The 24891-nt window shown below is 51.3% G+C and overlaps 12 protein-coding genes across 12 annotated transcripts; 7 read left to right on the top strand and 5 right to left on the bottom strand.

Annotated features, from left to right (window-relative positions):
* Positions 1 to 987: 987 nt before the first annotated feature.
* ACHE_10483A (uncharacterized protein) lies at positions 988 to 1944 on the bottom strand (the record flags this gene model as incomplete). The annotated part of the gene is made up of 1 exon (XM_043279775.1): positions 988 to 1944. One exon carries the CDS (start codon positions 1942 to 1944, stop codon positions 988 to 990), a length of 957 nt encoding a protein of 318 aa, XP_043131603.1.
* Positions 1945 to 2684: 740 nt separating this feature from the next.
* ACHE_10484S (uncharacterized protein) lies at positions 2685 to 3733 on the top strand (the record flags this gene model as incomplete). The annotated part of the gene is made up of 3 exons (XM_043279786.1): positions 2685 to 2942; positions 2993 to 3377; positions 3435 to 3733. The coding sequence occupies 3 exons, from the start codon at positions 2685 to 2687 to the stop codon at positions 3731 to 3733; spliced, it is 942 nt and encodes a 313-aa protein (XP_043131604.1).
* Positions 3734 to 4429: 696 nt separating this feature from the next.
* Positions 4430 to 6178, top strand: ACHE_10485S (uncharacterized protein; the record flags this gene model as incomplete). Its single annotated transcript, XM_043279797.1, has 1 exon — positions 4430 to 6178. The coding sequence occupies one exon, from the start codon at positions 4430 to 4432 to the stop codon at positions 6176 to 6178; it is 1749 nt and encodes a 582-aa protein (XP_043131605.1).
* A 124-nt stretch (positions 6179 to 6302) lies between these two features.
* Positions 6303 to 6959, bottom strand: ACHE_10486A (uncharacterized protein; the record flags this gene model as incomplete). Its single annotated transcript, XM_043279808.1, has 1 exon — positions 6303 to 6959. The coding sequence occupies one exon, from the start codon at positions 6957 to 6959 to the stop codon at positions 6303 to 6305; it is 657 nt and encodes a 218-aa protein (XP_043131606.1).
* A 399-nt stretch (positions 6960 to 7358) lies between these two features.
* Positions 7359 to 10858, bottom strand: CDC60 (leucine--tRNA ligase CDC60; the record flags this gene model as incomplete). The annotated part of the gene is made up of 3 exons (XM_043279819.1): positions 7359 to 8163; positions 8216 to 10713; positions 10784 to 10858. 3 exons carry the CDS (start codon positions 10856 to 10858, stop codon positions 7359 to 7361), a joined length of 3378 nt encoding a protein of 1125 aa, XP_043131607.1.
* A 478-nt stretch (positions 10859 to 11336) lies between these two features.
* Positions 11337 to 12173, top strand: ACHE_10488S (mitochondrial 54S ribosomal protein mL61; the record flags this gene model as incomplete). The annotated part of the gene is made up of 3 exons (XM_043279830.1): positions 11337 to 11375; positions 11454 to 11456; positions 11595 to 12173. 3 exons carry the CDS (start codon positions 11337 to 11339, stop codon positions 12171 to 12173), a joined length of 621 nt encoding a protein of 206 aa, XP_043131608.1.
* A 342-nt stretch (positions 12174 to 12515) lies between these two features.
* Positions 12516 to 13699, bottom strand: ACHE_10489A (rhomboid family protein; the record flags this gene model as incomplete). The annotated part of the gene is made up of 2 exons (XM_043279841.1): positions 12516 to 13236; positions 13296 to 13699. 2 exons carry the CDS (start codon positions 13697 to 13699, stop codon positions 12516 to 12518), a joined length of 1125 nt encoding a protein of 374 aa, XP_043131609.1.
* A 1438-nt stretch (positions 13700 to 15137) lies between these two features.
* Positions 15138 to 15554, top strand: ACHE_10490S (uncharacterized protein; the record flags this gene model as incomplete). Its single annotated transcript, XM_043279853.1, has 1 exon — positions 15138 to 15554. One exon carries the CDS (start codon positions 15138 to 15140, stop codon positions 15552 to 15554), a length of 417 nt encoding a protein of 138 aa, XP_043131610.1.
* Positions 15555 to 15556: 2 nt separating this feature from the next.
* On the top strand, positions 15557 to 17648 carry ACHE_10491S (WD40 repeat domain-containing protein; the record flags this gene model as incomplete). Its single annotated transcript, XM_043279864.1, has 5 exons — positions 15557 to 15606; positions 15705 to 15721; positions 15780 to 15928; positions 15982 to 17550; positions 17622 to 17648. 5 exons carry the CDS (start codon positions 15557 to 15559, stop codon positions 17646 to 17648), a joined length of 1812 nt encoding a protein of 603 aa, XP_043131611.1.
* A 639-nt stretch (positions 17649 to 18287) lies between these two features.
* ACHE_10492A (uncharacterized protein) lies at positions 18288 to 19399 on the bottom strand (the record flags this gene model as incomplete). The annotated part of the gene is made up of 2 exons (XM_043279875.1): positions 18288 to 18639; positions 18702 to 19399. 2 exons carry the CDS (start codon positions 19397 to 19399, stop codon positions 18288 to 18290), a joined length of 1050 nt encoding a protein of 349 aa, XP_043131612.1.
* Positions 19400 to 19927: 528 nt separating this feature from the next.
* Positions 19928 to 21677, top strand: trpE (anthranilate synthase TRP2; the record flags this gene model as incomplete). The annotated part of the gene is made up of 4 exons (XM_043279886.1): positions 19928 to 19939; positions 19999 to 20144; positions 20223 to 20296; positions 20365 to 21677. The coding sequence occupies 4 exons, from the start codon at positions 19928 to 19930 to the stop codon at positions 21675 to 21677; spliced, it is 1545 nt and encodes a 514-aa protein (XP_043131613.1).
* Positions 21678 to 22558: 881 nt separating this feature from the next.
* On the top strand, positions 22559 to 24403 carry ACHE_10494S (epsin; the record flags this gene model as incomplete). The annotated part of the gene is made up of 4 exons (XM_043279897.1): positions 22559 to 22631; positions 22684 to 22753; positions 22813 to 23033; positions 23085 to 24403. 4 exons carry the CDS (start codon positions 22559 to 22561, stop codon positions 24401 to 24403), a joined length of 1683 nt encoding a protein of 560 aa, XP_043131614.1.
* Between the last annotated feature and the right edge of the window lie 488 nt (positions 24404 to 24891).

Here is a 24891-nt window from a genome sequence, read left to right on the forward strand (position 1 = left end):
TAGAAGACGAGCGTCTGGAGGTGGCGTTTCGCGTACCGACGGCGACGGGGGACTCGGTGGCGGCAGTGGTTGTGTTCGCCGCCTCGGCCGCCTTCCTCTTCCTCGTTAGAGGAGGCGTGGTGAAGAGCGTGTATTGGTAAGCTTGGATGTGCTGTAGAAGAAGGAAAAGAAGAAATTAGCCTCGAGGTAATAGACCGTCGAGACGTTTCTCTTTTCCCTTTTCTCCTGATCAACACACTTCACAGCCTACCAAGTGGCGGTTTCCCGGATAAAAGATAAGAAAATAAAAGCAACGGGGCTGAATATAGAGAAGATAAAGATAATCTCCAACCGACCGTTGCGAGCGAGGTTTATTAAGAGTCAGAGGGGAGAGGTTAAGTTGGAAGAGGGAGAGTCGAAAAGCGATGAGCAAAGGGCGGGACGTCACGGGAGCGGGGACTTAGAAGTCTTGGTCTAATGAAGAACCCGGATATCGATTGAGCCTCACAGGAAATGACCGCGATTTGCCCTTAATAGATCGTATTATCGCCACTTGGGGTTGGTTGGTTGGCAAACCACGCTTGCTGTCTCCTGAGAATCCGACTCCGCTGTGGTTGTATGGAGAAGGGGAGATACAGATAGAGAATGAATAAAGAAAGGGAGAATAGCAGAAAGCTGGTTAAGTATTTGTAGTGGTTCTTCCCTTTAACAGGCCGCAGGAAGATGCCTATCGTATCTTCAGGCAGCAGGTGAGCAATCATTTCCAATCAGCCTATGTATCACGTGCGCTCAGTCAGCTGACTCGAGACGTCTGTCCATTGAATGCGCGCTGACTCGCGCTCAATGCCATATCAAATATTACGGTTAGAGAGGTTTTCATAGTAGCTTCAGGCTACTGTCCGTTCTGATGACTGCTTTACGAGAAAAGATCTTTTCCTTGATGTTTTGACACTCAGCTCTACATGCAAATATATTCTAATTTAGAATCACTATTGGAACAAAATCTAATCACAAAAGGGCAATCCCAGTAAACGCCCTCGAGTCCTCAAGATACAGCCTCTCCTTACCCTTCCCCTCCAAATCACACCGATAAACACTACCCCCCAGATCCGTCAAATAAACATGCCCCCGCTCAACATCCAACTTCAATCCAATAGCCTCATTCAAATTCCTGGTAAGAATTTCATACTTCCTCTCCTGCACCTCCGCAGTAAACGAAGCAGAAGACGTTACGATCGTCTTTGGCATGCCCGACTCATCCAACCGGGCCCGGTTCAGAGAGTTTCCAAATGGCACTTCTCCACGATCAGTCCAGTATAAAGTGTTAGAAGACTCGTCGAATTCGAGATCGATAGGCTCCGGTAAGCCAGGCAGAACAACTTGGATATCATCCCGCGAAGTCGCCGATTGGCCAGCAGGTGTATCGATGTCGGCAGAGAAGATCCGACCCTGTCCGGACTTCGAGTATCCCTTCTGTGTCCAGAAGAACTTGCCAAGCGAGGGCGCAACAGTGATTCCAACGCACCATTCTGCCACATCCGGTGGCGTCGTAGGTTCACCATTCAGTATCAACGCCTCAAGATCCGAACCGTCAAAATTACACCGATAAACACCAAGCCCCTCACGATCACAGAAGTAAACCTTCTTCGCGGCCTCGTCCAAGGCCAACTGCTTGGGTGTGTTTACTTTCCCTGGTGCCACCAGAGTCTGGACATCACTACCGTCCAAAGCGGACGAGTAGACTGCTCCATCCCATTTACCGGGAAATCCCATGCAGGTCCAGAACATGCGTTGGCTTGCGGAGTCGACGGCGATGCCATCTGGGAGGGATTGGCTGGAGACTAGCACTCGTAGTTGTTTGGTGTTATCGTTGGGATTGAGTTCGAGGACTTGGCCTGCTTGGAGGAGGGGTGGTTCGGCTGAGAGGCCGATGTCGAGGACGAGGATTCGGGGGTAGTCTGTCATGGTGATCTCTTCAAAAGTTGGGTTCGGTATGGTGATTTGAGTTTGAATTGGGAAGTTAAGACACAAGAGGAATCACTACCAACTTATATACAATTCTGGATCTAGTCACCCAGTATGATAGCAGTACGTACTCCGTAGATCACAAATCACACATCAGCCAAAGATTCATAACCAAGCAAGCAAATCCAAGTTCCCTAGGCAAGAAACCTCGGAAGGCAAGCGGATAGACCTGCGGAATTGCGGGAGTATCTCGGATTCGAGTCGGTGGGCCAGACGCCCCCGAGTCAGTACAGCAAGCCAATTAGCCAGTGGGTTTGGATGCAATCAGATCAGATTGGCTTACCGGCTTCGTGAGTACTGTGTAGGATTTATCAAGTATTGAGCCACACATCAATCATCCCTGTGTATATTTTATGCACGATTCATGTAAATTCTCACATCGTGCGGCAAGTATACTTCGGGGTGGGGGTGGTGAAGTGACCCGAGTGTCTGTACTAGGGCTTCTTTGGACGTTCCAGAAACATTTCCGAGTTGATCCGGTGGATCGTTACTGGGATTACCATACGTCATGTATTTCCGACCTCGGAGCGGCACTCTTCCTCGGATAACTTGCGGAGCGGCGATCAATGCCCTATTCCGTCGTATTGTTCTAGAAGAGGAACCCTGCTCTATAAACAGCTGTGACCCCGGTATCTCATAGGCTCCAAATTGCATTATTCTCATTTAACACATCACGGAACATGAATACTATCAAAACAATCGGCGTCGTCGGAACTGGTGTCATCGGCGCCAGTTGGACAGCCCTATTCCTAGCCAAAGGATACAAGGTTATCGTGACAGACCCGGCACCTGGTGCGGAAGAGAAGCTGCAAGCCTACCTACAGAAAGAATGGCCGACATTAACCAAAATCGGACTCGTACCCGGCGCATCATTGCAAAACTACCAATTCGTCGAAAACATTGACGAGTACCTCGGAGAAGTTGATTACATTCAAGAGGTCCTACCTTTCTCAACCCTCATCAAAAGGATAATGTTGATAGTGTATAGAATGGCCCTGAACGACTAGACATCAAACGTCCCCTCATCACCCACCTCGACGCCAACACCCGGCCAGACATCACCATCGCATCCTCATCATCCGGTCTCCCCTCTTCGCAATTCGTCACAGACTGTACCAAGAACCCATCCCGCATCCTGATCGGTCATCCATTCAACCCACCACATCTTATTCCCCTGGTCGAGGTGGTACCCCACCCAGGTACAAATGCGGAAACCATCTCGACCGCGATGAACTTCTACCCAAAACTGGGCAAAGATCCTGTGCTTGTGAAGCAGGAAACACCGGGGTTCATTGCCAATCGTCTTCAGGCGGCTGTTTGTAACGAGGCGTATAGTCTTGTTGGGAGAGGTGTTATTTCTGCTGAGGATTTGGGTAAGTCGTCCTCCCCCCGGTCTCCCGTTGAAAAGCTTCTATATACTAACAAAACAGACAAAACAATGACATCCGGCCTCGGTCTCCGCTGGGCCGTGAACGGTCCCCTGATGACGAATGCCCTCGGCGGTGGTAGAAGTTTCCGGCACTTTATTGACCATATTGGACCTGCGGTGAAGTCTTGGGGTGATGATATGAAGCAGTATGAGTTTGGGCATGAACCGGAGAAGAGGGATAAGGTGACTGAGAAGGTTGAGGAGTATGTAGGGGGTGTTGATTTGGACGAAGTTGAGAAGAGGAGGGATGAGTTTATTCTTAATTCTATTCAGTTTAAGTCTAGTGCTAGGGGTGCTTAGATAGGATTACCATTGATATTGTCCATTCGTTCATGATCTATCGTCAAGAAATATCTCTTGACACGACGGCCAGATAAAAGCGGCTTTCAAAACCAGGGAAAGCTCGAATGCAAGCACAAGTTCGAAGGCGTGATCGATACTGATGCTAAGGCAATCACCAGGATACTACGGCAAGTCCATGCCATGCCGTCCTCTTCGGATCTGAACCCGGAGGCGACACTGACTCCTTAAAACGGCTTTCCTCGGAAGAAACGATGTGGCGTTGTAATAGTTACAATACATAACTAGACCCACAATCCGAAATCCTCGGCATGCCGTGCAGTTGTTCCGCTAGCGGACAACGGTCAACTCGACCTTGTTGAATATTACACTGAACAATTGTTATCGTTACCGCGATGAAGCTTAGCCTTGCACATCTATCAAACTCTATAGTCTTTTTGGCTGTTGGGAAGCATACTGATCCGAACGGCACTGTCTGGCCCTACTTGCCATGACTCGAGTTATGATACAATTATGGAGCTCGGAACGTCTAGATTACTTGTATCCTCACGCCATGATATTTTTGATCCGACCCGCGGGCCGCAGCGGAGATATATCATATATAAAAGTAGGGCTGTTTATCATCTAGCAGCCAGATAGATGTCTTGGTGTTGATACAAAAAAATTCAATCCAATTCTAGGAGAGGCAATTACAAAATGGCAACCCACACAGTAATCCCCGGCGACGACATCTACGGCCCGGGCTCATACATCGACAAACAACCCATCCCCGTCCCCCAAGACGCTCGTCGCATCTTTGAATACCTAGCCAAAACCACCCCCGGGTTCACTCAAGACCAGCGACACTGGGACAATGTCACCTTCAACGGTCGTCCAGAGCCCTCAATCCCAGGCCCTATCAAAGCACCCGTGGTAGCGGCTGCGCTGCACGCCATGTGTGGTGTTGTTGCAAATGAGATTGTCGAAGACCGCGATAACCAAAAGCAATCGAGTGAGCAGGCAAAAGTGTCTGTGAACACGGACCACGCGGCGATCTGGATGGGAAGTATCTTCACGCCGCACATCAACGGGACGGATGTACAGGATTTGTTCAAGGCGAATAAATTGGGTGCCTTGTTTGAGAAAGATCTTGAACACGGATGGATGGATAGTTTTATGAACTTGCGCACCACTGCGATTTACAAGACTGCTACGCCTGGTGTGTGGTACCAGCTTCACGGCTCGCTGGATGCAGCCCCAGTCCTGCGCTCAATGGGCATGGACCCAGAGTACCCAGCCAAGACGCCGTACGAAGCATATGAGTACATCGCCTCGCACGTTGAGAAATGGATGGCCGACGAGCTGGAGATGCACAATGTGCGGAACGGTTTCTGTGGTGAAATCTGCTACACGCCCGGTGACTGGCGCAAGACGGAAATGGGCAAGCGGCTCGCTGAACACCCGCTCATCAACTATAAGCGCCAGTCGCACGCTATTCCCACGCCGCCCACCCCATTTCCTTCACGCATTGGATCAAGTGACCGTCGCCCGCTTGCCGGTGTCAAGGTCGTGGAACTTGTCCGCATCATTGCGGGCCCCGTCATCGGAAACACACTCGCAGCTTTTGGTGCAGATGTGATCCGTGTCGGATGCGACAAGCTCCGTGATCTGAACGTGCTGCAACTCTCCTTGAACACGGGAAAGCGGACCATCAACCTCGACCTCAACAGTCCCGAAGACAAGCAACGTCTTCACGACCTCCTCCAAGACGCCGATGTCTTCGTGCAGGGTTTCCGCCCCAAGACCATCGCCCGCAAGGGCTTCGGTCTGAATGACTTGCTCTCTCTCGCCGGCACCCGCGGCAAGGGCATCGTTTACGTCGAGGAGAACGCCTTCGGGCCGGATGGCATCTTCCACGAGCGTCCCGGATGGCAGCAAATCGGCGACGCCGCGTCGGGATCGTCGTACGTCACCGGCCGCTCCCTAGGCTACACGGACGGAACCAGCGTGCTGCCGCCGCTGCCCATCTCCGACATGACAACCGGTCTGCTCGGTGCGTTGGGCACCATGCTCGCCCTCCGTGACCGCGCGCGCACCGGGGGTTCCTACCACGTGCTGAGCTCGCTTGTTGCTGCTGATGAGATTGCTCTCCGGCCCGAAATCGGCCTGTACAGCCCTGAAGTCGTGGCGAAGAATGTGGAAACGTTCAAGTGGGGAACTATGGGACCTTCGCAGTATGTCACTGAGGTGTTGAATTTGGTTATGGATGGGTGGAAAAGGGTGTTTCCGGAGCATTTGACGCCGGGGACGGAGCAGTCGTTTATGGTGGGTTTTGAGGAAAGTGTTTGGGGGAAGATGGAGATGTTGAAGCCGGTTGTAAAGATTGGGGATGAGGCGGTTAGCCCGAGGTGGGAGACGCCTACGGTGCCAAATTGTGGGCAGGATAAGGGTATTACTTGGCTGTAGTCGTTTTACATGTGTATAACTATTGTAATATTTTCTCAATTTCCACCGCCAGGGTTTCTAACAAATAAATTAATACCTCGCCTGTCCACATTCACCGTTCTCATCATTTTCCATCGCCCACAAGCTACATGGCTAATTCCTTCTTCCCAGTAATGAGGTCGAATGGCCGTGCTGCACCCCAACGGCCTGCGCCGACGCGCTTGACGCTAACTTCTTGGTACCCTCGTCTGCTCCAGTATGCACCAGCAAGTTCACGGATTGCTTGGATCCATATAGTGATTTTCTCGGGCATGCCTCTGTCGTCTTGCTGTTTTGACCTCTCATCCCGAAACCGGTTGACGAGAGCTGACTCGACCTTAGTACAGCAGCGAGCCGCAAAGCCTTTCCTTGCATATCTCGCGTCATCCTGAACGACCACACTGGACAATTCCCAGTCAATGATCGAGTACCAATGTGTAGGCCTCGATCCAGAATAATCCACATCGCCTCCCACTTCCAGCCTGAAATGTTCCTTGTATGGTTTCACACCAGCATAAGCAATCGGAGTATATGTATCATCGGCAATGAATAGCACGCAGCACAAGCCGTGTGGGCCAAGATCGCTGATGACATCCTGCGGCGTCTGGAAACGGTCGCTATCTCTGTGTGATGGTTGCAAGAATCCTTTCCGGTGGGAGATGAAGGCGCTATTAATCATGGACCAGAGAGATAACAAACATGGGTGTTCCTGCAGTTCCTGTGACGTGAACACCTGGAATTCATACTGTGAGTCGGCAGACATGGCGGTTCAAATTTTATGGAAGAACATAGAAATGTGTTATACTGGGAAGGAAAGCTTTTGAGTGACTGTTGATAAACCTGGGCAAGTGGGCACCCTTAAGACCTGGTTGGACAGTATGAGTCAAATGTTGCGGGAGGGCGCAAGGCAGTGGATCAGCTTAACGATTGCATTGGCTACTTCATGGAGCCTTTAAATGCACTAAGAATAAGGCTAACGGGTTAAAATTCTGTAAGATCATCACTAACGGCAATTAGTCTAGGGCTTAATGGTACAGTAACCATAACCCATTTACCACTTGGCCTGGAAACCCTTTAGACTAATGTAATCTTCATTGAACATAAATCATAATATTTCACTTTTCCAACATAAACCATCAAAATTCAAAAAAAAAAAAAAAAATCATTCCGCAATATTAACAAACTGGAAAGTCGGCTGCCCAGGCACCGCATTTTCAGCCGAAATCCCCTCCCTCTTTTCACCAGTACCAACAACCTCACCACTCTTACCACCCTCATCAACAGCAACGATCTCAATCTCCTTGGCACCAGTAATCCGCTTCAAGTTACCAATCATCTCAGTAAGGACGGCGAACTCGTCAAACGGCAGCTTCCGCTCGAAGACGGCATCGGGCTGCTCGCGGCTCGTGATCAGGCGCTTCTTGAGGGTTTGCACGAACGGCATGGCCTTCTTCATCTCGCCCAGCTTGCCAACCTTGGCGTTGAGTTCCTTGTCGTTGATCGAGATGCTGACGGCGTCAAAGGCCTCGCGGACAAGGTCGATGTACTTCTCTTGCCACTCGGGGTATTTCTTGGCGGCGTAGATGGTGATCTTCTTAGGCTTGCGGGGGTCGAAGGTCGAGCCCTTGCCCTTGGAGAGCTTCTTGGCGAGGGTGGCCTCCGAGGAGGTGATGGTGGAAGAGGTGCTGCGGACGTAGTTGGTGGCAGCCGTGAGCTCAGGAGAGGGCTCAGGGACTTCGGGGAAGCGGGCGAAGTGGATGGATTCGGGCTTCTTGAGGACCTCGAGCCAGATGTACTCGGCCCAGTGAGGAGCGATGGGAGAGAGCAGGAGAGCCTGGAGCTCAAAGTAGCGGAAGACCATGTCACGGTGCAATCCAATACCGGCACCGGTCGCTGCTTCACGGTAGGTGTCACGGGCGTGAGTCAGGTCATACAGACCGCTCTTCAGGGCAAGCTTGAAGTTGGTGCTAAACATGGTTAGTAAATTGTGATCGTAAGAAATGAATTGTCGCAACTTACTCAGAGTAGTGCTGTCTGGTCTCACGGACAAGGCTGTTAAGCTCGTTGTCAAACACCTTGTCGAAGAAGGTGTCGGCAGGACCGGTACGCAAGGACTGATCCTTAGCGGTCTCCTCAATCCAGTCCTTGAGTGTGTACAATCTCAGGATGTTGCTGTTTGCAACAGTTTCCTCGAAGTTAGCATCCTCAATACCGTCACCAGCATCAGCGAACGCGATACGAGTAGCGTCAGCACCGAACTTGTCAACGGCGTCCCGCAAGGTAAGGAAGTTGCCGGAACTCTTGCTCATCTTGTCACCATTCAGGAGCAAGTGACCGTTGGCACGGACACCACGGGGCCAGTACTCGGAGGGGAAGAGGGCAAGGTGGATGTAGAGGAAGAAGGTCAGGTGGTTCTGGATCAGGTCCTTGCCCGAGATTCTGACGTCAAGAGGGTAGAAGTATTCAAACTCTCTGCGCATGACCTGCAGAGACTCCTTGCTGATTCCGCTCTTGGAGACGAGCTCGTCGCTGAGCTCACGTCTCGTGAAGACGTAGTCCCAGACCTCGTCGGTCATCTGCTCGGGCTTCAGGCCCAGAAGACCGGGCTGGGAACCGTAGCGGTCACCGTGCAGCAAGTGCGCAATGGTGTAGTACGCCATGTAGACAGTACTGTCACTCAAACTCTCGACAAGGAATTGAGGGTCCCAAGGGAGCTTGGAGCCCAAACCATAGGTTCTGGCACATGCCCAGCGGTTGAGCCAAGAAAGGTTCTTCTCGAAACCGTTCTTAGTCTCGTTCGAGTAGGTGTTGAGTGTGTTGACAACGTGGTTGAGAGTGTCCTGTTGCCATTGAGCGTCGTTTTCACCGTAGTTCAAGAACCACTGACCGAGGTAGGCCACGACGCAGTCGTCACCGCTACGGCTAGTAACCTTGCCCATAGGGTCGGCAAACGGGATAGCATCACCGCTCTTGTAGAGGGACTGGCGGATCTTGTCCTTGACGCTGCTGACTGGCTCGCCCTTGAACTCACCGACAATCATGGTACCCTTGTAGAATGCTTCACCATAAGCCAGCTCCTTGGCCTTGGCGAGCTGGTTGACATCCTTAGGCGAGTTGATCTTGAGCTGCTTCACCAGAGTAGGAGCTGTCAGGTTACCGTAGTTGGGGGTATCGATGAGAGGGAGGATCTCGAGCTCGGCCCATTCCTTCTTGATTCCGTAGAATTCGGGCTTCTTGGCCAGGTCCATCAGGGTGGCGTAGTCGTCAGGGCTGTCCGAGGGGACCGAGGTGACAACACCAGTACCCTTGGTAGCGGAGACAGTGTCCATGGGCAGGATACGGACACCCTCAGTGTGGAGCGAAAGAGGTGCGTTAACCAGGGTGCCGACGAAAGCAGATCCAGGAGCCTCCACAACGAGCGGCAGCTGGTCCTGAGACTTGGGGAAGTTCTCGCTGTCAAAGAAGTGACCCTGGAAAGCCATGTTCCAGGCAGCCCGCTTGGTCACAACGAAATATTCCTTCTCGCTGACCTTGTACAGACCGTAGTTGATCTTAGGGCCGACAAAGCAGCAAGTCTGACCGTACATGGTCTCAGGACGCAGGGTAGCGGGAACGAAGTAGACCTTGGCATCGTCCTCAATCTTGCCCTTTACCAGCTCAGCAAGTTCCGGAGCCCACTCCTTGACCTGCAGCTTCATAGCGGTGTACTCCTGAGGGCCGATACCCTCACCCTCAGTCCGGTCGTGATCCATGCAGGGCTGGCCGTCCTTGGGCGAGTAGATGGTGTAACGGTTGCCGTACATAATCTTGCCCAGTTCGTGGAGGCGGTTCATCTGCCAGCGCACAAAAGCGTCGTAATAAGGGTTCGCATCAGTAGTGACGAACTGTCTTCTCCAGTCAACACGCGCACCCAAGCTGTCAAGATCCCGGATAGCCAGCGGGGGGAAGTGCTGAAGCCAGTGGTCCGCATCGGCGAACTTGTGAATCTCCTCAATCGGAAGTCCAATAGCCAACATAATCTGGAACTGGTACTTCATCTTCACAGTCTTAGCGGCGGCCTTGCTCTTCTTTCCGGAGAACTTCTCCTGCTCAGCCTTGACCTCCTGCGTGGGGGCTGCAGTCTCCTCCACCTGCTCACTCTCCTCCTTATAGCCCTCGAAGTTCTGTCCGAACTTCTGGACCTCGTCGCGCAGTTTGTCCGCACAGGCCTTGATGGGCATACCGGTACAGTGGAAACCGAGGGGAAAGAGGGCCCGCTTGCCCTCCATACGGGCGAAACCGGTCATGAACTCGACCTTGCTGGCAGTGAAACTGTGGCCAGCGTGCAGGGTACCGTTCATGTAGGGGTAGGCCATGGTTCCGAAGAACTTGGGGTACTTCTCACGGAGTTCGGCCGCAGTCATCGAGCCCGCGGGGACCTCAGAGAGGGAGGGCGCGTTGACCTCGAAGACCTTCTCGTTCTTCCATTTTTCTTGGTACTTCTTCTCGAGCTCGATGAGGGCGTCTCTCCGTTGGGTCTATCAACACGAAAACTGATTAGTTACATATCCTTTCTTCAACACTGAGGGGGAGGGGCAGGTATCGAACATTTTCGAGCTTCAGAGTGTTCTTGCTGCTGTTGCCCGGATCGAGCGCAGCTGCGGACGCAGCGGCGGCTGCCATGGCTCAGGTTCTATTAGTTTGACTGCGGAAAAGAAGGGAGCCGTGAAGGCGAAGTGGATTGAGAGAGAATCGAAAATCTATCTCCCGCGGGGTCTTATCCAAAGCGAAAACAGCATTTTACGGCACGTGACATCTGCAAAGTTGAGTCACTACAGTAGCGAACATGACTTGTTTGAGATTCAGAGTGATACACTATAAAGATAGCTATTTGAAGTCTTACTGTAACAGAAAATACAACCATACACTTTCTAGAGTGCCAGTAAACAACCATCAAATCGAATTCAAGTCACGTGACGTATATGGCACTTCCGCCGAACCAAAAATCGACGTCCAGAACTCCGAGCCAGCACCGCAAGACTCGAGCCTCGCATCAACACGATTCGGGCTGGATTCAATTCTCCAGTCTGCTTTTGATATTTCAATTTTATTCCTTATATCGGTTGACTTCTGAGAGTGCCGTGCTCCCTGGTCCGCAATCATGGTGAACCTTTTCAAGCGAATGCGGAAGTTGAGATCAGTATGTTGATGGATTGAACCCTTTCCCTCGGAACTAAGCTGGTATTGAGAACAATAGTTAATCGTCATGAATCTATAGAAAGTAAATACTATCCTATTTCGTCCTCACATGTCCCATTGACTACCTCGTTATCCACCCGGATCCCCGACTCCACGCCGCGAAACACATGCACATATACATACACACACCATATCGAAGATACACTAACAGCAAAAACAGATCCTCCATGTCACTGTCGGCCCCGGCGCCGCAATTCTCCCATCCCCCCAAACAGCAACAAAAGAATTCCCCGCCATCACCCGCCTGCACCTAACCTACGCCCAAAAAATCTACAACGGCCACCAAGGCGCGCGCCACTTCTGGCGCCAATGCCTCCCGCGCCTGAAATACCACAACCCGTCCATCCCGATGACAGTTAAGCAAACGCAAGACCAAGATGGCCCCGCGGCACTGACGATTTACTTCGCCGAGCAAGTGAGTAACGCTGCCACACTGAACGCTGCGAAGGATGTGAATGATAAGTATGCGCCTGCGGCGGGGGAGAGTGAGAAGACGGCTGTTGTGGATTTGAAGGATTTGGATTGGAAAAGGATTTGGGATAAGGTGCGGATCATGACGGGGGCGAAAGAGGTGCAGGCTAGTCAAAAGGAGGAGGAGGAGGTTAAGAAATTAGAGCAGATGGCGGTGCAGTCCGTGAAGGATCGGGAGCGGAATGCGAAGATTCGGCAGGCAAAGAAGGATCAGGAGAGAATGTTGCAGGAGGCTAGGGGCGAGGTTGAGAGGTTGAGGCAGACCTGAGTTTGTTTTGATGTCGTTTGGTTTTTCTTTGTTCTGATGGGAATTGTGGAAAGGGGAAAGACTTCGTCATGGCCAATTATGTATCATAGCATCTTGTCTTTAGATTCATATATTTCTGGGAATCTCTCTCGTTTTTATGAAGCTGGCCATGAAGTAGGCCGATACGAAACAGTATGGGTATATCATGGACCATATTCCTACCAATACCAAGCAAGCACCTCTCCCTTCATATTCAACGTGTAAGTGTTTGATTCCAAATTTGGAACAACCTAAATCCACAAGACTCCTATCCCATGCAAAGAAAAGCTCGACGACTTTTTTTTTTTTTCTTTTCCCTTTTTCTCAAGCGTTATCCGGCGTGTAGTTGGTGCCTCCTAACATTCCCTGTCCTGCTGATACTGTAGGTGTTGCAGCGCGGGTAGGTTGGCTAGATGCTGCCGACGACGGCGAGTGAGACTGCGCTCTTCCTGCAGCTGCCGCCTGAAGACGCTGGTCCAGAGCCCTGAGAGCCAGGGCTCGTCGTCGTTCTGCCTCCTCGCGCTTACCCGTACCTCGCATGCTACTAGCCCGATGGCTGCTGAGTAGCGTCGGGAGGCCGGCCTCCCCTCTGGCAAGGACCTGCTGGTTCCCCGAAGCGATAGCCTCCTCCGAGAACGGGGTACAGATCTTGAGAGAGACGAGCAGATTGTAGATTTGGTCGGAAATCGCGGCGATCGGCGGTTGGATCACATCGGGGAAAAGACAGGCAAAAGCAAAGGTTTCGCTTGCATCGCCCTTGATGCCCATGCCGTCGGTGGACGTGCCGGTGAGATCAGGCTGCCGCTTGAAGAACCGGAGGTATGTCCAGCTGGTCAAGAGACCAAGCCAGGAGAGAATCGCTGCACTTTCGGTTCCCAGCACCACGCCGCTGATGGTGTTGAGAAAGAGGAAGAGGGCGGGAAAATGTTTGACGCGCATCTGCACCAGACCCTTGAATACAGTGACGGTGTGTTCGGGAACGAGCTGCTTGAAAGCGACAAGGAAGGAGGCTTGGATCGATATTCCACCGCAGATTTGAGTGAGGCTATTCACCGAGAGCACGTCAGTATGTATTTGAATGGGATGAGGGGATGACCAACGTACCCTATCGACGGGTCACCCCTGATGGCTGCCCACAACAGATAGAATGGCACGATGACCACATTGGGGATGACGGCGATGGTGACAATGAATTTGGCGAACTCCCGAGAACTCCAGGCACGCTCAAGGTACTTGCCGCCATAGAAGAGGGTAGCCAGGTTCAGAAGGACGGTGAAGATGTTTTGCTCGACAAAGGTGGCCGTGAGGAGGGTCCATGGGTAGTAGAAGAGTCGCAAGGGAACGAGAGTTAGGTAGGGGACGACGATAGGCATAGTCAGCTGGGTTTTGCCGGTGGTGCCACTGATGCTGCTTATTTGGCGCCATCGGGCGATGTTGTAGAGCAGGGAAAGGGTGAGGAGACTGACGAGACAGATGCGGGTTGCCGGAGGAATGTTAACTCGGACCATTTTGAGGGAAAGAAAAAAATAGAAAATAATAACAGAGAAGTAAAAAGCGGAGATAAAACAGGAGAAAAGAGAGAGAAAGCAAAAGCATTTGCGGCTGCTGAACGAAGCGCAGGCCGCGGGCTGAGGTTGAGAGCCCAACTGGTGGTTGGAAGTGGGAGAAAAGAAGTGAAAGATGGTTGAAAGGGGAATGTGGAGGGACTGCGGTGGTGGTATTATAGGCAACCCACGCCTACATAACCTCTAGCTATATATATATTTATATATATATCATGTATAACGGCGTAGAGTAGTATTCATTATTTGAATGGATATAAAAAAAACACTGAACAGTGCTTAGTTCTTCAGTAGTCCTCTGTAGTGGTGTCTCGGGGATTATTGCAGAATCGAGGGATTATTGACAGACAGAAGGAGCACACGAGCTGTCTACTAATACAAAGGATGATATAGGTCATTTTTCTTTCTTCGCTTTTTGGTTGTTTCTCTTCTTCATAGTAAATAATACTTATTGTAATTATGTCTAAAATCCTGAATGCTGGTCAGTTGTCGACATGCAGAATTCCAGACAACAATGAACGGATTCATGATCCACGCATTGTCGATCTGTCCACTGTAAGTTGCCGGTACTGCATGGCTGGGAGGATCTGAGAGTACCAAGCAGACACATATTTGAAGATATCTCTTTCTTTCTAATGAAAAGTGATTATATCCAAATGTTAAATATCACTGCCACTTACATAAGGCTAGGTCTGAATAACCATCAGCCTCTCCGGCAGAGGATCTTCCCCGGGGACTGTGCGCCGTTGACACAACATAAAAATAGGAGGCTGTAGCTGTTTTATCGTAATAACAATGATTATTGAGAAATGAAGAGGAAATCAACAAAATATCCGAATAGAGCGATAGAGCTCTAACTATCAATGTATTTATCTCTACAGAATAATCCGCCCCCAGAGCTGGAAGTGGAAGTGGATATGGGAGAAAGTCCCTTGGGTGGATCTCGACCATTTTTGACTTCCGTTCGTTTCTCTTCTTCCTCCAGATCCGACTTCTCCATTCTCCGTTGCACTTGCAGTGTACTGTATTTGTACTTTGTATCTTGCTCTTCTGCTCTCTCACTATTACAACCATCGTCCTTCAGTTCCAGAGTATTATTGTGGTTCTGTTGTTGCGGTGGTCTCGACTACCCGCGGTCGTCATTCCTCCATTGACCCATTTCCCATTTCATTTCCTCTCTTGAATTTCAACCTTCCTCTCTTCTTGTCTGTCTTTTTTTTTTTTTTTTTTTTTGCACCTTTTGTCTCTTCTGCAACAGCTTCTCTTTCTGTCTCTCTTTACCTTTCACTCTTCCAGACGATCAGATCTCTTCTTTACTTCACCCCTGCGACATAGTCTAAGAGACACGACGACCACCACCATCATCACCACTGGCGGTCCTTAGATGTCCTGCAGTTGCCCGGGACCTTTAAATCACCACCACCTGACCATCTTCAACTGCTTCAATCACTTTCCGCTTCTCGCTGCGACTCTATCTGTCAACCGCTTGGCTGCGTCCTTCCCCGGTCTTTCTGCCCGCGAAAAAAGCAACGATAGGCCAACGCCTCCCGATTTCAACGCATCTCCAGAGTACTTCCGCAGAGCCTGTCTCTATCCCTCCCTCTCTTCCCATTGTTTCGATCTTCCATCTTTTGACTCCCTCTTGCTCCTCACTCCTTTCTCTATTCTATATTATATTCTCAGTCTTCTTCTCCTTCTCTCTCCACTCCCTCTCTCCGTTCCCCATCCCCTCACCAATCGAAAGAATCCTGTTTTGGCATGCGAGCGGTTCCTGCGCCATAGCTCCCTCCCACACATGTAACAATGTCGCACCCCGATTTAACCTCGCATCATGTCAATTATTTAATATGGAGGTACGTATTACAATCTCCAAAATAATCTCCAACGTGGATGCATTGACCAATGGGTTTCCTACTTTTCTGGATTGGATCGCTAATTGAGCTTCTCACAGGTATCTCCAGGAGTCGGGTTGGTGATCACTTTTCTACTTATCACTCCCTTTCCCGTGGCTAACAAGCTATTCCAGGTCTTGGTGATGCTGCTGTAATGCTACAGCGCGCATGGAACCATGATCCGCAGAGTTTACCATTTGCTCCCTACATCAGAACTCATGCGCTGGTGTCCTTGGTCCAGAAAGGTCTACAGTATCATGAACTCGAGAAGTCTCTCGACAAGGTATAGTCTGATTTATTCCGTGATGATTTGCGACTTCTAATCAACAATCACAGGAGGGAAACCCGGTCCCTTTCACCCCATCCAGTTATTTCTTCGGGCCACAACCACTCGAATCGGATTTGCTGCGTACTCCAGCTGGCCCGGCTGAAGCCGCGGACCACGCGGCGCTTGTCTCGCCAACCAGCAAAGTGGCGCGAGACGCCGCGACCAACGGTCACCTGACAGCCGAGACTGGCAAAAAGTCACGCAAGGGAGATCGCGCGGACACTGCTGTGGCTGCTGCGAACGGTGAGGAGAGTTCTATGGAAATCGACACCAATGGCATCCACAAGGATCACGATGAATCCCCTGTCGCCGATGCGACCATCGACGGTGACGGGGATGTAAGCATGATTCGGTCGGAATCGCAAGGTCAGGAACCAGCCGCGCCGCCACCGCCGCCCCCACCGCCTACCTTGGCGACCGGCCACAGCGTTGGCGTCCAGATCAGCCCCGCCAAGGCCGCTGACCTCAGCCCCGGCACTGCGCTACTGAATGTGGCTGGTAAGGACCACGTGACACGAACCTTGTGGCGCCCCCGCGATCCCACCGTTGTCGTAGCAGCCGGTGATACCTTTTGCAGCCTGTGGAAGCTGTCCTCCTCGTCACAGCCAGCGCCAGAAAACCTGGTTGATGGCTCCCGGGAGGACACTTGCGTCTCTGCCGTGGCATGGGACCCAACCGGTCAGAAGCTGGCCGTCGCAACCTACAATGACATGCGCGGCTCAATTACCATGTACGATGTGCATGGCCATGCAGTCGACCTTTTGCCCGAGGTGCCTCGCATGATTACGGGCTTGCATTGGGCAGAAAGCGGCTCGCATCTGGTTGTTGTTGCGTCGGACAGTCGAGTCTCCGAGCTGGCTCTCTGGGACGATTCATTACGGCCGGATGTGTTTCCCGCGCCGCAAGTGATTGATGGGTCTATCTATGACCTGAGCTGGATTGGACCAAACCAAGCCTTCGCATGCAGCGACGGTTCGGTCTATCAATGTCAGGTCGACTCAAGCATTCATATCACCCGGACGTTCTCGTCTGGTGCACCTGACACCACATGGACATTTATCCGCTGCGCCAGTGCCGGGCCCTCCTCTTCCATGGCCGTAGCTGCATCCTCGTCCACCGCTTCGTTCTGGATTCCCACGCATGATATGCGCCTAGACGAAGCGCACCAGGGCGACATTACGGCTATTGAACTTCGTGCTGATTCTCGGCAATCTCCATTTGTCCTGGCTTCTTCTTCGGCTGATGACACCGTTAAGATTTGGCATATTGACCCGGGGTCGAAACGTTTCGAGTGCATCCACCGCTTATTCCTTGGGCCGTCTATTCCCGCTCTTGCTGGATGCTTTTCACCGGATGGTTATGCCCTGGCGGCCGCCAGCAAGGAAAGATTGTACATTTGGAATGCTGAGCGTGGCGGCTCGGCGATGGCCACCTGGGCGCTTCCAAGTTCAGAAGATGCCAAAGAAGGCCCGGACCAGGCTGTCAATGGACACAATGGGACGGGTGATTCATTACCTGATCGGTCCCTTTCCTGGGATACTAATGGGAAGAAGCTTGCCTTTGGTGTTGGCCATCAGGTTTGTTACAAACCCCACCGATATTAGAAAATGTGCCCGTTTAACAACTAATCATTGTGATCTTCTATCAGATGGCTATTGTGAATTTGCAACGTTGAAAACAGTTCAACCATCTTACGTCTTTTATTGAAAGCGAAGCATGTTGTCATTTGGCTTTAGCATGTCCGGAACTTATGAACATATGTACGAAACCGGTACTCGATGACAGTTCTGCTCCCATGAAACGGACTAAACAACTTGGGATGTGTCACAATCCGCTCTTAAGACTTATACAGGACTCAGTTGTCTTAGGGTCACTTGGCCCTTCGCCCGATTTGGCGACTCTCGGATTCACCGACGTACAGAGCTTCTGGATTTCTTTCTATGCATTTCACGTTTTGCACTCGAATTGAGGTTATTGGCTTTGGGTAGACAACACAAAACGGCGCGGGTTGGCGAAGGAGGCAGGCGATCTCGGCGAATCATGCGGTTTGGGGGATGTCTTTTTTTCTATTTTGCTAATATGGATTATTTGCTGATCGATCACAACACTTTCTGGACCCATTATACCATTTATCGAATGTCAGAATATCTTATATGTCTCTGTTTCTTTGTGGATCACTGATTGGTTTTACAATGGACTCCTATGGTTGGCGTTTGCTTGCTCATCGAGGTGGAGTTGACACAGCAGGCTGAGAATATCAACATTATGTTTATAACTCTCAAGGGTTTTATTATTTTTTTCTCGATATCGATATTCAACTGTTCTCACCTGTACTAGACAATGGAAGGCAGTTATCACGAATGGTGTCCAATGACTGCTGCTTCTGTCTTTTATCCCGTCGCTGTTCACGCTCACGTTCCCGAGCTTGAAAGCCTTCCTCGACATCCTTCCACCCACGCATCCACGCGGTTATACCATCGAACAAGGCATCAGCGTCATCTTCTCTCCGGGCGGGTTTGCGCTTCGTCCATCCCTTTCGTGCTTCTCGTGCTTGGATTATTGCCAACTCGTGATCGCGCTGCCATCCGACTACCCAGTTTTGCAGACCGTAAACCGTTCCCCGGAATCCTTCGCGTTCTATCGAGTTTTCCAAGATGTCTGCTTGTCTGCAGTGGCATTACAGTTAGCCTGACCATGACATATCTATATAATGACGGGGTCCACTCACAACTCGCAAACCTCACCCTCCAGCCCAGCAATCCTCCGCTCCAACCCTTGACATTTCTGAGTATACAGCTCATAGATCTGAAAAGTCTCACGACGTCTCTTGTCCAATTCGGAACCCAGCGCTGTCACTTCCTCCAGAACAGCGGTGAGTTGCGATTCGGTCGGGTGCGGCTCTGATCTCGGTTCAGTAGTATGCGACACTGCGGGCGGTGATGGTTCCGCTACTGTCGACGATGGAGGCGATGGGTAATGCGGAGTAAGATTAAGGCTCTGGGGTCGATGCTTGGCGATTTCTTGCGTTAGAGTTGGACGGGGATCATCATCGTCGTCGTCGTCGTCGGGTAGAGATAGCGTGTTCTCGATAGTTTCCAAACAGCGGTGGAGAATCGCCGTATCGGTTTTTGAGAACGATCGCGATTTGATACCGTTATCGCTCTTTCTCGCATTCATCGCAAGTTTCGCTAGTCGCGCGGCAAGGTGGAGACTCTCCGTTTCTGTTTCACCAGCGTCGAAGTTTGTATCAGGTTCTGTTGACGCTTCGGAGGTCTGGATGTGCGTTTGAGTCTGGGGAAGCTCCGTCTCGAGCTCCATATCTATGCCGGAATCTGCGAAAGAGGGGGAAAGTGGACCGTTGTCGTGGTTTTGAGGGTGACGAGTAAGCGTAGGAGGTAGATCCATATCATATGTAGTCCTATGCATGCATATATGTATGTATGTACGTCGATAAAGATGTTGGACAGGTGGACAATGACTTGGTTGTCGGTGGTTCGCGGCGCAATCATCGTCTCCGTCCGGCTAAGTTACAGGGGTGACAGGGGCTCCGCCTGCTATTTCCGGTTGAGATAGTGGCCTGAATACTTAGGCATGAGAGTCGAAGGCCCAGGCATCAACGCAGACTTGGCATTTGGCTGCCTTTCCCAAAAAGAACGACGCTAAACCCAAGTGGGCACTGTAGCTGAAAGTGAGTCTTTCTCCAGCTGACTGCTTAATTCACGGCGTGCATACATAAACCCTCGTTGGACCAGCTCACTGAGCCAGTTGTCTGACCAATTCTTGTGTGACGGACGCATTTTGGCTTTCTTTCATTGACTCTCTTTCCTTTCAATTCCCCCTCCGCTAACTTTCTTGCCTCTCTTCTCTTTGTCTTCTGCCCTTCCTCTTCTCTCTCCTCTAATTCTCCTTTTCTTCATTCCTCTACTACAGAAACTACTCTACCAGACCGACAAGATGGCGCCTCCTGTGAGTCTCTCTTTGTTCTGCCTCTCAATGGCTTGAAGAAATCAATGCTAATGAGTCAGGCGATTGTGCCCACCCTAGAGACCGCGGCCGATGTGATCACGAGCACGAGGAACACTACATTCCCCCCGAACCTGCTTCCCTTGACGGCTTCGATTCCTGCAGACCTTTTGACCCCTACATTGGCATACTTGAAGATCTCGGAGAAGTGAGTTGCGAGGACAATCCGCGTGGTGGGGTGTGGGGTAGAAAAGAAAGAAAGGACTAACAATGAATTGCGCGATAGGTCGAAATTGTCGTTCCTCTACGAGAGTGCTGCGACCACGGAAACCATTGGGAGGTACAGTTTTGTCGGTGCAGGTGCGTTCTTTTTCTCTCTATCGTTTCTTGGTTTGGGCGCAGAATCTGACCGATATCGCGATGTCTAGACCCCCATAAAGTCCTCAAGACCGGCCCCGGCCATGGTCCCGCATGCGACCCTCTTCCTGCCCTGGAGAGCGAACTCTCCCAATATCGTGTTGCGACAGTCCCTGGTTTGGTCTTGCCGCCTCTCACCGGAGGAGCCATCGGTTACGTGGGGTACGATTGTGTCAAGTACTTCGAGCCCAAGACGGAGCGGCCGCTTAAGGATGTGCTGGGCATTCCGGAGTCGTTTTTCATGATGTACAACACCATCGTCGCCTTTGACCACTTCTTCCAGGTTGTGAAGGTTATCACCTTCATCTCGATCCCAAACTCCAATGCCGAGCTGGAAGCCGAATACCGCAAGGGTGCAGAGGTCATTCAGCGTACCATTGATACCCTGCTTCAGCCCGAATACCCTCTGCCTCTGCAAGGTCCGATTGTTCCGAACCAAGAATACACGTCTAACATTGGTCGCGAGGGTTACGAGAGCCATGTGACGAAACTCAAGGAGCATATCGGCAAGGGTGACATTTTCCAGACGGTGCCGTCGCAGCGGCTGTCGCGCCCGACTTCTCTTCATCCGTTCAACCTTTACCGCCATCTTCGTACTGTCAACCCTTCGCCATACCTTTTCTACATTGATTGCGAGGCATTCCAGCTTGTTGGTGCCAGTCCGGAACTGTTGGCCAAGGAGGAGAAGGGTCGCATTATCTCGCACCCGATTGCAGGTACGGTGAAGCGCGGTAAGACCGTCGAGGAAGATGAGGCGCTGGCGGACGAGCTGCGCGGAAGTCTGAAGGACCGCGCTGAGCACGTCATGCTGGTTGACTTGGCGCGCAACGATGTCAACCGGGTGTGCGACCCAATGACTACGCAGGTGGACCGTCTGATGGTTGTCGAGAAGTTCTCGCACGTGCAGCATTTGGTGTCGCAGGTGTCGGGAGTGCTACGACCAGAGAAGACACGCTTCGACGCCTTCCGCTCCATCTTCCCGGCAGGAACGGTGTCCGGAGCTCCCAAGGTGCGCGCGATGCAGCTGATTGCGGAACTGGAGGGCGAGAAGCGTGGAGTCTACGCGGGAGCCGTGGGATACTTTGGATTTAACATGTCCAGCACGGACGGTTCGAAAGAGCTACCTGGCGCGATGGACACGTGCATTGCGCTGCGGACGATGATGCTGAAAGACGGTGTCGCGTATCTCCAAGCGGGTGGTGGTATTGTGTTCGACTCTGACCCGTACGATGAGTACGTGGAGACGTTGAACAAGCTGGGAGCTAATATCCAGTGCATCAAGGGGGCGGAAGCGAAGTATTTGAGTCTTGAGCGGGAGGCATAGTTTCAATTTCTGGTTCCTTTTGGTTTCGCATGTTGGTTATGTTTTATTTACTTCTCTATGTCTGGATATGTGCAATGATGGATATGAATACATAGTCTGAATACAAGTTACTACAGCTGTGGCGGTGCAGGTCAAAGCGGTGACGTAGGAGGACCCTTTTCCTTTTCTGACAGACAATTTTATTCCACGGACTTTAAGGCCTATTTTGGCAGTCGAGGGTTACGCGGCCTCGCCACGATTCCAACGGTATGGCTTTGGGCCGTAGTGCATCTTTTCTACCTTGTAGCTAGCTACAAAGTATATCAATTGTGGCAGTTGGGATATTTATAACAAAGACCGCTAGTTTCACGGGACAGGACTCTCCTGGAAAGACCACTACTACTGGCAATACTGCTCTGCACTGCGTCGTCATAGTCATTCTCCGCTGAGCCTCCATTTCTTTATCCATCCCCTTTTCCTCTTCCTCACTACTACTACCTCTACCTCTACACTACGAGTGTACAGACATTATACTGCAATAATAATTCTCTTAATACTCTGTACATCCCTGACTCCGGATTCCGAATCCCTTTCCAGCTTTCCCCCCGAACGCGGCACCAGCCACTCGCCCAACGCCGCGCGATAACGACCGTTCATCGGCGCTTCTTTGCCTCTACTACCATCTACCCTCACTCACCACACTACCTTTGAGTCTGAACCGCTCCGGACAATAGTCCTGGTCATAGTTTTAGTCCTATTCTCCCTCCCACGTTATTGAATTCGCGCAATTTAATCCCATAATCTGAGGGGGTTACGGATCGGTTTCACCTGCGTCGTATTCTCGCTGCCTGGTACAGCATCTCACCACCACCACCACCACCACCACCACCACCACCACCACCATGTCTAAAGTCGTGCGAAGCGTCAAGAACGTTACCAAGGGTTATTCGGGTGTGCAGGTGAAGGTTCGAAATGGTATGTTCATTCCAGAGAGAAAGGCGTTCATGAGAAATACTGACCTCTACAGCCACAAGTAATGACCCCTGGGGCCCAACGGGCACCGACATGGCTGAAATCGCCGCCATGACGTTTGGCAGGTAAGTCTTCATATGCTTCTCTACGCGATTTGGTGGGAATAAAGCTGATGGTCTTTCAGTCCTACAGATTTCTACGAAATCATGGATATGCTGGATAAGCGGTTGAACGACAAGGGCAAGAATTGGCGCCACGTCTTGAAATCGCTAAAGGTTCTCGATTACTGTCTGCACGAGGGTTCCGAACTGTCTGTTACATGGGCGAGGAAGAATGTGTATATTATCAAGACTCTGCGCGAGTTTCAATACGTTGATGAGGAGGGGAGGGATGTTGGTCAGAATGGTTAGTCTTGTTCTGCGACTTTGGGTTTTATTGATTTGCTAATCTATACAGTCCGCGTCGCCGCAAAGGAACTTACTTCTCTCATCATGGACGAAGACAGACTGCGCAGTGAACGCTCCGACCGTAAACTCTGGAAATCGCGCGTCAGTGGACTTGACGACTATCAACAAATGGGCTACGAGCCTCCGCGACGGGCAGAACGGCCGCGTCGGCGACAACACGATGACGAGGATGATACCGAGTATCGTCTGGCTATCGAGGCAAGCAAGGCAGAGGCCGAGGAGGAACGGAGACGACGCGCAAAGGCCATGGAAGCGGCAGAGGATGACGAGGACCTGGCCCGAGCTATCCGACTCAGCAAGGAAGAGGAGGAACTTCGCAAGCGCGAGTTGGAAGAGAGCAACGCACAGTCGCTTTTCGATGATACCCCCATGCAGGCCGCTCCCGCCCAGGCGACCGGATACAACCAGGGTTACCAGCAGCAGAACGCGGTGGACTGGTTCGGTAACCCAATCAACCCGCAACAACCGCTGACGACTGGCTACTTGAACAACCAATATGCGCAACCGACCGGTTTCCAGAGCCAGCCCACCGGCATGAATGGGTATGGGACCAGCGTTTTCGACCAGAACCCATACGGTCAACAGAACAACTTTTTGCAGCCGCAAGCGACGCTCCAGCCCCAGCATACGGCATTCAACACGAACAACCCCTATGGAATGGACGTGTACTCGCAGCAGGCGCAGCAGCAGCAGCAAATGATGCTCCAGCAGCAACAGCAACAGCAACAGCAGGAGAGTTACCCTTCAGCCGGTAGCAATAACCCCTGGGCCAGCTCGCAACCTGCTGATGCCCTAAAACCCATGCCAACTGGCTCCAACAACCCCTTCGCGGGTCGTACACAGTTCCGACCCACTTCACCATTGACGCAAGGCCCTCCATCCCTCAACACCCTCGCCGAAGACCGCGCCACCACGCAATTCACCGCCAGCACCACCAACCCCATCGCCAACTTCCAGCCCTCGCCAATGGCCGCCCCTCAACCCCCCAAGTCCACTCCCCCACAGCTGAACAACCCTCACCACGCTCGTCTGAACGCGCTTCTTTCTTCGGGCGAAGGTCAGGACACCTTCGGAAACGTGGGCGACCTCCGTATTCCCGCGCAGCACACCGCGCCGGGAACATTTGTCAACTCTGCGGGTCAGGGACTGTCGCGCTTGCAGGCTACGCAGACAGGGAACAACCCATTCTTTGGCCAACAACAGCAGCAACAGCAGTTTGTGCCGCAGCAGACGGGGTTTGTTAACAATCCTTGGGGCGGACAGCCTCCGCAACAGCAACAACAGGGTGGGAGTTTGATTGATCTGTGATCCTGCGGTTTTAGAATTTTCCTTTCAATTTGCTGGTTGTTGCTTTGGTTGGGGGTTGCAATGTCAGATTCCGGATACCAGAGTTGTTTAGTTTCTGTTATGTTTTTTGTGTTTTTTTTTGTTTCTGGTTTGACCTGGTTTGCTTCTCTGCATATGAAGAAAGAGAATCTATCGATCTAGTATACCTAGTATTCCTACTTCTATTCCCTCCTTTGCCTGTACTCTTCTTTTTCTTCCCTCTTTTTAAAGATTAACCCCCAGTTTGTTGCTATGAATTGGTATTTCCTTTGTGTTGAATAAGTTCTTGTTTTTTATAGGTCATGTCCTCCTATATTATATTACATACTAGTACTTATCTACCGAGTATATTATATTTCACAGAGTACTCACCGACTGACAGAAAAGGCAACTCCATAAGGGTATCCTCATAAGTGACAAGATTTTTATGTGGGGGACGAAACCGGGGATCGCGCTATCCCGGGGCTCCG

The sequence above is a fragment of the Aspergillus chevalieri genome, chromosome 1, assembly GCF_016861735.1.
Source record: "Aspergillus chevalieri M1 DNA, chromosome 1, nearly complete sequence".
Taxonomy (NCBI): Eukaryota; Fungi; Ascomycota; class Eurotiomycetes; order Eurotiales; family Aspergillaceae; genus Aspergillus; species Aspergillus chevalieri.